At 40.6% G+C, this 14,159-nt stretch overlaps 1 protein-coding gene across 1 annotated transcript in view; it reads left to right on the top strand.

Moving 5' to 3' along the window:
• fat4 (FAT atypical cadherin 4) overlaps positions 1 to 14,159 on the top strand; it is a 359,910-nt gene that overhangs the window by 217,801 nt on the left and 127,950 nt on the right. Inside the window, exons 6-7 of the mRNA XM_048532919.2 lie at positions 1,238 to 2,160; positions 5,933 to 6,107. Coding sequence (XP_048388876.2) covers positions 1,238 to 2,160; positions 5,933 to 6,107 — 1,098 coding nt within the window. The remainder of the gene's footprint in view (positions 1 to 1,237; positions 2,161 to 5,932; positions 6,108 to 14,159) is intronic.

Raw genomic sequence — 14,159 nt, 5'->3', positions numbered from 1 at the left:
GGGAAAAAGTCTCAAGATGCTCCACGGATGTGTATTTAGTTAAAAGTTAACACAAAGCCACAGAAGTGGTGTTATGGTCGGTGATGGAAAGCTTGGGCCTAAGAAATACATTTTTAGGGAAGGTCCAGTCAAAGGCAAAAAAGAGGTGTAGGAATGAAATTCCAGAGATGCAGCATTTAAAATCTATGGTTGAGCTTTTATTTAAATTTGGTGCTAAACAAAATGAATGTTATTACAATTCTCTTTAGTTGCAACAGAGTGCATACTGAATTTAAGCTTACAATAGCAGTGAGTAATACATGATTTAATCAAGACAAGTATATGTTGTTTCCTGGCCACAACAGATCATTTAAAAATGATTTTCGCAGCTCAAATGGCACGCAGGTTCTATATGGTTTCACCATAGCTAGCTACATAAATGTACACGGTACCTCTAGCCTAATAATTGTTTTAATAAAAATACTTCAGACTTTTCATATAAAAATGTTTGCTCTCAGTGCTACAATTATTTAAGTATTTACTTTGAAAGTATGTTATGTTAGCTACTTGCAGCAGCAAAAACAACATGACTGAATTTTACATTCAGATTGAGGTAGAGATAAGTGGATGCAAGATTAGAATTTTAAGTTTAAACAAGGGCAGTCATGAGCACAGGAAAGCAGAACTAACTAGAGTGAACTTGCCAATTAGTTTAAGGGATAGTTTGATAGAGATCCAATTTCCGATACTTAAGGGGTTATTTCAGAATACTCAGAATATTGCTCATTTAAGACAGATGAGGATATTTTTTCTCAGTGTGTCTGGATATTTCAAACTCTTGTCCCTGAAAATGATAGAATATTTTTAAGGCGGGACAAACAGTTTCTCGATAAGCAAGTGGGTAAAAGGATATTGGTGGTAGGCAAAAATATGGACTTCTCAGATAATTCATGATTTTATTGAATGACCAATCAAGCTTGAAGGACAAATTGGCCTAATCATGCTCTCAATTTTGTAAGAATGATATAAATGCATGCTTTTTGCTTTTTCAGTTAAGGAAGCTCATTGAAAACGAATAGGAAGGCAGTGAAAACAAGTCAGTTTTACTGTAATTTTGGATCAGAATTCCAATTTTTTTTAACCATATTTAATCCACAAGTATAATGTCATCTGAATTAAAATGGTCTACAGTGTATCTTTCCATTTTATCTTCAAATGTTTGGTGTGCTCATCATATTTTCTGACCTTTTGTTTCCAGGACTCCATTCTCAATTAGCATACAACATTGCATCAGGAGATTCACAGCAACATTTTGACATCAATAATAATGGTGTTCTAAGTATTAAGCAACAGCTCGATCGGGAAAGCCAGTCATTCTACAACCTGCTGATTAGGGCTCACGATTTATCTACTGTCCCAGCAAGTAGGCTTACAAGCACGGTGCAAGTGTCTGTGATTCTGTTGGATGTCAATGACAGCCCTCCGAGGTTTATTTCATCTAAGATGGCTTACATGCAGGAAAACTCTCCAACGAACACAATCGTCTATAAAGCTCAAGCCACTGATCCTGACAGTGGACCAAACAGTTACGTTGAGTACACGCTACTAAGCCATGCAGGAAACAAGTTCAGCATTGGCATAATAGATGGAGAAGTACGACTGACTGGTGAACTTGACAGGGAAGACGTATCGAATTATACATTGACTGTGATTGCTACAGACAAGGGCGAGCCTCCACTCACCTCGACAATGGACGTTACTGTGATTGTGCTTGATGTAAATGATAACCCTCCTGTCTTTCAGCAACTTCTCTATGAAGTTGAGATTAGTGAAGATATACTTAGCGGTGTTGACCTCATCCAAGTTACTGCAGCTGATTTAGACGAAGGAGCTAATTGTCAGATTCGCTATCACATCGCCCGTGGCAATTTAAACAATGATTTTCGAATTGACTCTGTTACGGGTGTAGTGTCAGTAGCCAAGCAACTTGATCGGGAAACAACACCCTCGTATAATCTGGTTGTCCAAGCAACTGATCGTGGGAGCAGCCCCCAATCTGCAACAGCTGTAGTAAACATTAATCTTACAGACATGAATGACTTTCTACCAATTTTTGAACTATCGCCTTACAGTGTGCATGTGCAGGAGGGTATACAGAGTCTGCCGATGTCTATCCTGCAGGTTGGTATTATGAAAAATATTTTTTTTTCCATAACAATATTTGCATTTAGCTGTAAGGTAAGTATACTCAAATCTGGTGTTTATGTTAGTCAGCCCTGATTTTGTACTTTTCAAAATGGCAAAAATACAGTAAATCTTATGAACACAGGAGCAGAAGTATACCATTTGGCCTGTTGAGCCTTCTCTACCATTCATTGCTATAATGACTGATCTATTTGTGTTTCACATTCCACATTTCCATCTACCCCAATAACCCTTAATTACCCAGGTTAACACAAATCTATCTACCTTCATCTTAAAAATACACAATGACCTCACTTCTTCACCTTCCAAGACCAAGTTCTGTCCAGAACAAAAACTGTCCATAGTGCATGCAGTGTTATCAGATATCACATGGAGCATTTGTTAGTAAATTGAATATTTAGAGACAGCACATCTGCATAATATAATAATCATACCCGTTTCTTTGGTGGATAAATGATGCCTAGTTTAATTGTCAGCTTTTACTGAGTTAAAGTAATTTGCCTTAGTGGAATTTCATTTCAGAGAAATCTGGTGAACATTGTTCTCATTTCTGTAAAATAAAGCTCTATAGGGCCTAGGTAAGAGATGAGATGGACCTTGTCTGTCAGGTTCACTTTGTGGAGACTTATCTTGTCAATAATCATGTAAAGAGCTTAGACAGATAAGATTTAACACTTGAATTAGGAACCTGACGACTGCTAGTCACTAACAGATCAAAACAAGAAGCAGCAGTTTCTGGAAAGGAGAGACTTGAGGGATAAAGTATAACACAAATAATTATATTTTATTTCAGAGTGTAACGGCCCAGAGCCAGGTGGCATGGTGAGTCAGTGGTTAGCACTGCTGCCTCATAGGCACCAGGATTCAATTTCAGCCTCGGGAGACTGTGTGGAGTTTGCACGTTCTCCCTGTGTCTGTGTGGGTTTCCTCCGGGTGCTCTGGTTTCCTCCCACAGTCCAAAGATGTGCAGGTTAGGTGGATTGGCCATGCTATATTGCTCATAGTGTCTGAGGATGTGCAGGCTAGATGGATTTGGGATGGAGAGTGAGTCCGGGTGGGGTGCTTTTTGGAAGGTTGGTGTAGATTCAAAGGGCTGAATGGCCTGCTTCCATACTGTGGGAGTCTACATAAACTAAACCTTGTAAAGACAAATAAAATTTCATATTTTTATACTTCACTTTAATTAACCATATGTAGACATGATTGTAGTTTATTTTTGAATCTAAGCAAAAAATGTAAGAATACGAAAAGACCATTCATTCATCACACCTAATTCAGCCAAGACCTAATTTGAGACATTTTGTTCATTTCCAATCGCAGATCCAGATGCCTTCCTTCCCTTTTGAACCAAAAGTTTCTTTGAATGTTTCACCCAAAATGGTGGTCTCCCAAAGCCGAAAATGAGTAAGAATGGCAGGGGTCCAACATCTGCTAGCAAACCTGGCTGTGCATCCATTAACCCATTCCCTGGAAGCCCAGGGGAATTAAGTCCCTGATTGGCTAGTGGGATTCCCAGTTTTGTCAGGACTTATGGTTGAAATTCTGCCCTTGAGAGGTGCTGGCTAAAGACCAGGAGCTATAGCCACTGTTGTTATTATACTAGGGCCTTCAGCAGGGATTCCTGGACAAGGGCAAATAATGGTATATGAAATGAACTAACATGGAAGTTGGAGGTGCAGGTACAGTTACAATACTTAGAAGACATTTGGATAGGTGCATGAATAGGAAAGATTCAGAGTGATAAGGACCAAAAGCAGGCAAATAAGACTCATTTAGTTTGGGAAACCAGGATGAGTTGGACCAAAGGATCTGTTTCCATCCTGTGTGACTCTGTGACAGGATTGGGATCTCTGGCCAGTGGAATGGGGTATATTGTAGAAAAGAGTGGCTGGATGTTGCAGGTTGTCACTCTTACCTTCTCAATACTGGGTTTTTTTTGTTTGCGCACAGAGTGCCTATGAATGAAGGGTTATGCTTGTCCCACCAAATGTCAAGCTTGATGGTCAGCTTCCCAACCTAGAGAGTCCTCACATTACAGTACTGAGGTGGAGCCTTTAAGTGGATATTAATTGTCACTTAAGGGCCTTGATATATATGCAGGATATTCTGCTACAAGTCGTCCTTCCCAGATTTAATCAGAAGTGGGGAAAGTGTTCCCCACACTGAAAACTTCCTTGCAATTAAAAAAACTCCTCACCCCAGATATCAGAGATAATAAGAACTGCCGATGCTAGAGTCAGAGATCACAAAAGAATTCCTCCATTTCTGAAGAAGAGTCCTGACCTGAACTTTCCGGCTCCTCCGATGCTGCCTGGCCTGCTGTGTTCCTCCAACTCTGCACTGTGTTATCTGTCACCCCAAATATCACTTTGCTTAGGGAAGCAGGATGTTTATTGGTGTAAAAAATGTTTTTCATTATGCAGTGATTTCCTCCCAACTCTGTCACTTGATTTGATTTTGATATTGACACTGGTGAAAACCCTGCAGTAATGGATTGACTGCCCAATATGTACCTTGCCCAACTTCTCTTTTCATCAATAGCAATGGAATAAAGCAAAATGGTAGTTTTCTGCTCACAATCAAACAATATTACCCCCATCCTGTACTTCAATTTTGCTTTAATTGTCTCACTATTCTACCTTATCAAATTTACGTCACAAGGTTATAGATAATGATCGTAGAATCCCTACAGTGCAGAAACAGGCCTTTTGACCCAACAAGTCCATACGGAACCTCAGAGTATCCCACCCAGACCCATCCCCCCCGTAATCCTCCCTATCTTCACATCCCTGAACACTAGGGGCAATTTAGCATAGCTATTCCTCCTAGCCTGCACATCTTTGGGCTATGGGAGGAAACCCACCTAGACACGGGGCAAATGTGCAAACTCCACACAGACAATCTCCCAGGGTGAAATTGGACCTAGGCCCCTGGTGCTGTGAGGCAGCAGTGCTAACCACTGAGCCACCGTGCCACCCCACACAATGGATGATGGTGGATACTACCATCTCCCTATCTTTTAAAGATAAGAATAAATGAAACTTGTATAACTTTGCTCATAACTGCAGAGTCTTAAACCCTGCTTCAGACTCTATAGTCTATGGTTTTAGTCCAGATATGAGTTATACATGTGGTATGTGGTCAAGAAAACCAAAAGAAACACTTCTGTAACATTTTGTAGAATTTACCTGATTGGTGAGGATTCTTATGTTGATTGTGAGGAGTTCAGTTGTAAGGAAAGGAGTTGCTGGAGGGAAGCAGTCAGATTGAGATGGGGTTAATTGGGTAAATTATCAGGCCTGGAAGGAATTGCTGCTCCCATGGCTCACAAACAACACATTGAAGGCAGTTGGACCATCCTACCTCCTTTTAACCTGCTTTGTTTCCTGAGGGTTGAGAAACCGCTGCCTTTCGCTAATGTGGAATTAATGTTAATTATTGGCATGAAGTCTACTATAATATTTAATTCTTTATTCCATTTCACTTGTGCAGGTTAGTTGCCTACACCCTGTCCCATAACTTCCTTCGCAAACTCTCCAGTGGGGCTGGCTCCTGTTTCAGGCTTCTTCTGTTTTAGCATGTGATACAGTCTCAACCCAACTGTTTGTGGGGGTTGAGATTCAGTGCCTTTTTAAAAAAAGTACAGTGATCATTGCTGACAGAGTGGTTTATATGTAGTCTCCATATTATTTTATGGAATACTTACCAACGTCATTAGACTTACATATCCTCTGGATTTATACTATAGGTTGTAGCTCGGGATGATGACCAAGGGCTAAACAGTCAGCTGATGTACACCATTATTGGTGGGAATGACAAAGGAGCTTTTACCCTGACACCCAATGGGCAGCTAAGTCTGGTCATGAACCTGGATCGTGAAACGACAGCACAGTTTGTCCTCACTATTATCGCTACAGATGCAGGTAAAAGCACAAATCTCACCTATGTTTTGAAGTAGTTTGCTCATGCATTGTACCTTGTTAAGTAAGGGAGTTTTGAATATATTCATTATAAGGTTAACCTTCAATACGAATGAGAACACACTTCAAATAATCAACCAGAGATCAGTAAACCCAGTATGCAGAACTGAATTTTCCAGTGATTAATTTTAAAGCATGAGAAGCCAGACTTTGTCAGAGCATTTAATCTTCTACTAATCTTATAATCAAGATAATTCTAACACCGATTCAAAGGAAAAGCCAACATTTATGTTGCACAAGAGGAGAGTGCTGATGGGCTTTGACTGCTAGAGACATTGCCATGGAGATTGGACTAATTAATGCTGATTGACAGATAACTGCCATGTTTTATTTAAATTTCAATCCAGGCCATGGCTTTGCCTAAAATGTGAATCAGTAGATGGCTGTTACATATTCTTTTAAGTTGAAACAGGCCTATACATATATGTTCTTTCAGTCTGCAAACATAGGATATTGGGCTTTAAATATAGGCCATTTACAGTACATGCAAGGGCTTCACATTGTGTACTTGGTCATAATTTGGGTGTAGCTATAATTATCCACACACTCAGAATTACCTAGCCAATTTTGTCCAACTACAGAATTAAATTTAATGTTGGACACTGTGTTGTGAATTTTACAAGCATGAACTATCTGGGTGTGTTCAGTAACTCACTTGTTGCAAAAAGCTGAAGGAATGTATCATTTGAAACAACTGGCCTGTCTTTGAGGTTCAGATGAACTGATCTCCTACCATTGATTCTCTCAATCAATGCTCTCAGCACACAAACCTTACAAAACCAATTGTTCATTAAAGAAAGCTTCAAAGTTGCCTTCCTTCTAGAGAACAACTTTGCAAAATATTCCACTGGGAACAATTTTTGTTGTAATTGTGCTGAATGTAGGGGCAGCACGGTGGCTCAGTGGTTAGCACTGCAGCCTTACAGCACTAGGGACCCAGGTTCAATTCCAGCCTCAGGCAATTATCTGTGTGGAGTTTACATATTCTCCCTATGTCTGCGTGGGTTTCCTCCGGGTGCTCTGGTTTCCTCCCACAGTCCAAAGATGTGCAGATTAGGTGGATTGGCCATGCTAAATTGCCTGTAGTGTTCAGGGGTGTGTGGGTTATAGGGAGATGGGTCTGGGTGGGTTGCTTCAAGGGGCAGTGTGGATTTGTTGGGCTGAAGGGCCTGTTTCCACACCGTAGGGAATCTAACCTAATCTAAACTGTGTCTGAGAATCATTCAGTTGACTTAGTGGTCACACTAATATTCCCAAACTGTTCCAATCTAGCCTGTCACACTAGAGCATTTATTTCAGCCTGCTATTTTCACTTTGCTTTGTTATGACAATGGCAAATATATTCTCCATTGACATTGCAAGTTTGTACTGCCTGGGCGGCCTCACATGCCTGTATCAAAAATTGAAAATTGAGATAAGCACCGCTCAGAATTTCCTGACTATTTATTTTAATAGATTGGAAAAATATGGGCATGTCACACCCAGATTTATGAATCCTACTGCTGATGGGAATGGCTCTCCAATTGTAGTGTGGACACCCACCAACAAGAGTATTGCTGAGAAAAGAATGGCACTGTTGAAGGGTGTTGATTTTTTGAAAATGATATAATGTGTGGTCATGTTTGTAGTGGACAATCATAGAATTGTTATTGGCCATTTGATACATTGTACCCTCCTAAAGAGCAATTCACACATTGCCACTCCTCCACCCTCTCCTTACATCCCTGCACATTCCTCCAATTGAGATATTTGGAGGTTGCATGACTTCAGGTATCTATCCAGACACATTTGCAGGGAAGTGGTGTTGAAATGCCCATCAGCCATGATTTAAATGGCAGAGTGGACTTGATGGGTCGAATGGCCTTACTTCCACTCCTATGTCTTATGGTCTTATTTTAAATTATTGAGGGTTTCTACCTAATTAGACAGTGAGTTCCAGAACCCTACCACCCCTTGGTCAAATAGTGTATTCTTCATCTCACCTCTAATCTTTCTACCAATCACTTTAAATCTTTGCTTTGAGGCTGCTGGCCACTCTGCTAAGAAAACAGATCTCCACATCTACCCTATCCAGGCCCCTCACAATCTTGAAAATCTCAATCAAATCTCACCTCAGTCTTGCCTTTTCCAAAGAAAGCTTAACCCAGCCGATTCAACTTACCTCGTCTTCATAACTTTCCGGTTCTGACAACATGCTCATAAATATTTCTGCACCTTCTCTAGTGTGTTTCCAACTTTCCTGTAATAAGTTGACCAGAGCTGCACATGGAAATCAAGTTATGAGCTAAGTAGTGTTTTTTTGTTTTGCAGCTCCACCAAAATCTCCTTGCTCCTACATTCTGTATATTGATTAATAAATGTCATCTTATTCACTTTATCAATCAGTCCTGCCCGTTCACAGCTCTGTGGACATGCACTCCAAGATCCTTTACTTCCTTACCATTTATTTTGTATTTCTTTGCTTATTGCCCTCCCCAAATGTATTATCTCACACTTCTCCAGGTTAAATTTGATTTGCCTGTATTCTGTACGTCTGAAACGTCCTCTTCTTGCAGACAAAAGAACTCCTCCTCACTCTCAAATACAGAGACAGGCTTTGTGTTGGCTGCCACCTTCTTGATCATGCCCTCGATATTTAAGTCTGTTTGCAAAGGACAGGGGCTTAGATGTGAAAATAGTGTACCTTTTTGTGAGCCATATGCAAGCCAGACTGAATATTAATTACACTAATGTCAGACACTAACAAGTGAGTTTTTTTCAAACATGGGTTGGTTGAACATAGTTGGCAGAATACTGATTAGCTCACTGTAGGAACATTCAAGAGTGCAGTTCTCTACCTCTTATTTATTTCTGTTGTTAGATTGCACCTAGCATGACATTCCTGTCACTGAAGCTTTTTTAATCCACTGATATTATGACTACACCTTGCAAAGTACGTTCTGAGGTAATCCCCATTCTACCATCCTGGTTGTCACCTGACAAAGCATTAATGGAGATGTTGATTAATCAAAGCAATCTATTATGTATTATTTATCCCATAACATACCCAGATATGACCCAAGGCAAACTTGTATAGTGTGGAATTTTTGGTAATACAGGTTGAAAATCACCTGTTCATTCCAGGCTTCGAGTACTCCATGGGCAGGTGGTGGATGTCCTGCAAGCCTACCCCTACCATCATCTTCCAGGAGTCTACATTACCTTTCCTTTCTTCCTATTTTCTCTCTTTATATTGTTATAATCTGTTTAATTTTCTCTCCTTTTCCCTCCATGATATTTACTCACATTGTGCAGCTTCTTCAGGCACAAATAATACTAACATATCAATAGGATTAAAAAAAACTTACAGAATTCTTAGTTTTAATTATTTAAGAATTAGGATGCATAAGCCAGAAATAAAAACTGAAAATGCTGGGAACACTCAGCACGTCCAGCAGCATCTGTGATGAGAGAAACAGAGTTAATAGGCAGTGTTTTGTGGAGGTGACAGGGTTTTGTTTGACAGTCAGAGAGCCGGCTGAGCCCAGTGTTGCCTTGATAAGGACAGAGTTCCCACCATCTCAGTGTTGTCAGTCAAGTAGAGGTGGTCAACTCTTTTGAATAGCAGTTATGCCAGGGAGGTAGTGATTGATATCATATGACTCCCAATCAAGGCTGGGAATTATCATTGGACTCTATAAGATGGGTGACACATCCTTAGCCAATGGTTGCTAGGTAGAGATTTCTGGTTGGGTTGAAGAGGGTTGGCAGCAAGGGCCTCGCATTTTCCAGCACTGGGTCTCCAAATCATGGGCTTAGCAGCCTTTGAATTAGCTCCATACCTAGCCACCCATCCACCCCAACCCCTCAACACCACCCCCATCCAGAAAGATGTGAGATCACAAATAACTTCACATCTCTGCATGGATTTTCTATTCCTACTGTGTCAGAGAGAATGGTAAATGGGCAACATGTTGCAAAGAAAAGAAAACTAGTGGGGTAGCAGTGGGGAGGGGGTGTGGGGTTGTTGATCTCAGAAGGCTGTAAAGTACCTCATGAAAAAGTAAGATGTATGTTAACATTGTATTGAGCCTCACTAGAACAGTGCAGAAGACCAAACAGAGAGATACAAGTATGAGAGTGAGTTAGAGAATTAAAAATGCAGGATATTGGAAGCTTGAAATCATGTTGCTCAAAGTGGTCACACACCCCCAAAACCCTTCCCCCTAGTCTGTTTGGTCTCTGGTGTGAGTTTGCCCCCAACAGGGTGTTTTATCACATGTGGCAATGCTGATGTCACCTCCCATCACCAAAGAAAGTGAACACGGATATTATGACATTGAGGCATCCAACAAACATAGATTACATCTAACTATTAAGTACAGATATTACATTCCTCGGGCACATAAAGCTAATATTAAGCTATTTGATTATCACAGAAGCATGAGATTCCAGTAGGAATGCTACATTTCGAGTGATCAAAGTAAGTTGGCATTGAGACCTTTATTCTTTCAGCTTACATGTGAATGCGATATCGTAAGCACTTTTCTGAAAGGCTCGCTGATATAATGACCACGAAAGATAACACAACAGTCCTCCAAACACCTCCCCTCAATTCCCTACCAACAGAATTTTGTTTCCTTCTCTTTTTGTCTTATTTTCACTTTCTAATAGCAATGCAACAGTCCTATGTACATGATAATAAAATGTGAGGCTGGATGAACACAGCAGGCCCAGCAGCATCTCAGGTGCACAAAAGCTGACGTTTCAGGGCCGAAACGTCAGCTTTTGTGCTCCTGAGATGCTGCTGGGTCTGCTGTGTTCATCCAGCCTCACATTTTATTATCTTGGATTCTCCAGCATCTGCAGTTCCCATTATCACTGTCCTATGTACATCTTTGTTTCTCTGTTTCCTTACTTCCCCTGTCACCATTTCCTCTGGCCCATTAAGGCTGCTTCCTTTCCCTTTCATTCAGCCATTCAGTCTCACCTGCTTTCACAGACTATCATTATGTCCTTTTCTCTATTAACCAGCCCTTGCTGAAAAGCCATCAGATTTCTAACTTCTCCAATTCTGGCGAAAGGCCATTGACTTGAAATATTATCTTTGTTTCTGTCCACAGATTCTGAATATTTGCATGCATTTTCTGTTCTAATTTCAGATTTACAGTGTTTGCAGTTGGCAACTTTTTGATTTCAACTACAGGAAGCCATTTTAAACTTTCCTAAGGCACTGGTTACATCTTAACTGTAGGGATTGTACTAATTCTGGACACCACGTTTCCAGAAGGTTGTCAAGGGCTTCAAGAGGCTGCAGGATATATACTGGAATGGTATAGAGATGAGGGACTTCAGCTTTAGTGAGAGACTGGAGAATTTTTTTTCTCTTTACTGCAGCAAAGTCTATAAGGATTTTATTCTGAGATGTTAAAAGCATTTAGGGATTTGATGGACTGTATAATAAAGATACTTTTTCCAGTGACAGAGCAGTCAGGAAATAGCTATCATCATGATTATGTTTCTGGCCCATCTTAAATTTTCTGCCAGATACACAAACTGACTACTATACCTCCCTGAGTTCAACATCTTCCAGTTTGTCTCCGAAATTCTGGATGCGTGCTCAGCTAGTACCTTCCAAAAACATTCTATTGCTGACTGTACTGAAAATTTCCTAGCAACAGTGTAAGCACTTTGAGAGTCATAGCATAATAGAATGATATAGCATTAAAGGATGACCAAAGAGTGGCAGAAAATTTGAAAAATTACAAAAGATGTTGATCGCGATTGGAGTTGGTCTTTTTCTATTGAATATTTAGCTGTATTTCAGAGCATTTACGAGAAATTGAGATTAAATTTCTTGGGATTTGCCATAAAAACTCAACTTGACAATAATTATAGTAAAGAATTTTTGAGAAAATTGCTATATTCTGAAAACATTAGCAGATTGGAATTGGAATGTGCTGAACTGGTTTTCTTGCAACCCAAAAGTTTGGGGCTGGCATGGTAGCTCAGTGGTTAGTACTGCTACCTCATGGTGCCAAGGACCTGGGTTCAATTTCACCTCATGTAACTGTCTGTTTGGAGTTTGCACATTCTCCCCGTGGCTGAGTGGGTTTCCATCCACAGTCCAAAGAAGTGCACGTTAGGTGAATTGGCAATGCTAAGTTGTCCAGCAATGTGCCAGCTGGGTGGATTAGCCATGGGAAGTGCAGGGTTACAAAGATGGGGTGGACCTGGGTGAGATGCTCTTTGGAAGGTCAGTGAAGACTTGATGGGCTGAATGGCCTGGTTCCACACTGTTGGTGTATTCTATGATACAAATAAATCAAAGTATTTTATGATCATTTGTTAACTATAATCCCATACAGCGAGTTACTGCCACTCGTGATCCAGCTGGTAAGAATATTTGACAGCCTAAATGCTGGTGACAGTCTTTGACAGTCTGTTCTAAATTTTGGCAGCTGGTCACTATCTTACTCAGTCTATTACAATGTTTTTTCATCATTGTACAGGCTCCAACAGCCAGTTATAATTGCTGACGGTGAACTTTTCTATCTGAGTACTAGTTACAGCCAGTGATAGTAAGAATGTGCTATCCTTGAGAAGTTGGTCAGTTAAAGTGACTGACAGCATTTGCAGTATTCTGGTACAGTGCTTCAGGTTGACAGTGTCTGCAATGATTGATGCCAACTACTTGCTAACTCATGACATGCCTTTCTTGACTCAATAACTTGCAGTGAATGACTGTGGCTAGAAAATAGTTAAAATCAAGCAGATGCCTCCATCTTAATAAATGGTGTCTATTCCTACAGGACAAAATGCATTTCGTCAAAAAGTACAAAATTACTTTGAATCTGTGTGGGCAGACAACATCCAGAGTACATAAGATTTGGTGTTAATTATAAGTATAACTGTAAGTCACATTTTCAGAGGTATCCACTAATCATAATCTACACAAAGTTGATCTTCTCCCTTGTGGAACTTGATAGGTCACGGGATCAGTAAGCATCAGAACTGGCAAGCAGATGGGGCCCTTCAAATCCCATCATTATTTTTTGCTGACCAGCTCTGTTTGTATATCCCATCCAACCAGTGTTTTATTTATTGGCTGACTTCTAGAGTAATGCAGCAGTATAGTCTGTCAACTGTGTTTTGACTTTTTATTGTAAAATAGTTGTAAACTGTTACTTCTAATTCTTTAAATTGGTTATTTGTCTAGACAGTATCAGTAAAAAATGTTGAAATGTAGGTTCCAGCTCTGGTAGGATACAGTACACAGTGAGAAAAATGATGGTCAAAGTTGTGCATGTCTACTATATAGTTGCTTTGATATTTATTTGTTATTTCCGGGGATCCCGCCTCCTTGACGTCCATCCTCCCCGGACTGACCTATCCCCTCCCAACCTATCTTCTCCTCTCCACCTATCTTCTCCTCTATCCATCTTCAGTCCGCCTCCCCTCCGCCTCCCCCCCTCTCCCTATTTATTTCAGAACCCTCTCCCCATCCCCCTCTCTGATGAAGGGTCTAGGCCCGAAACGTCAGCTTTTGTGCTCCTGAGATGCTGCTTGGCCTGCTGTGTTCATCCAGCTTCACACTTTGTTATCTTGGATTCTCCAGCATCTGCAGTTCCCATTATCTCTGAGTAAAATGTGAAGTGTGTTTGCGATTTTTGTGCACCAGTCAGTTTAACTGCTGTGCCCATTTCCAGTTTCAGTTTTGCACATCACATACTTCTTCCCAAGCAACAAATTAGAAAAGCACAACTTTTTTTTTTGTCCTACATTTCAAAACATAAGATGTTTCTGCAGATGTTATAACCTGGACCCAGTCAGGGTTGCAAGCTGAGAAAGTAAGAACTGCAGATGCTGGAGTCAGAGATAGCACAGTGGGGAGCTGAGGGAACACAGCAGGCCAGGCAGCATCAGGGCAGCAGGAAAGTTGAAGTTTTGAGTCGGGACCCTTCTTCAGAAATGGGGAGGGGGAAAGGAGCTTGGAAATAAATACAGATAGGGGGG

This window comes from Stegostoma tigrinum, chromosome 1 (assembly GCF_030684315.1).
Source record: "Stegostoma tigrinum isolate sSteTig4 chromosome 1, sSteTig4.hap1, whole genome shotgun sequence".
In the NCBI taxonomy this organism is placed as follows: Eukaryota; Metazoa; Chordata; class Chondrichthyes; order Orectolobiformes; family Stegostomatidae; genus Stegostoma; species Stegostoma tigrinum.
Note: the sequence above shows the minus strand (reverse complement) of the source record. Positions and strands in the feature narration are given on the sequence as shown.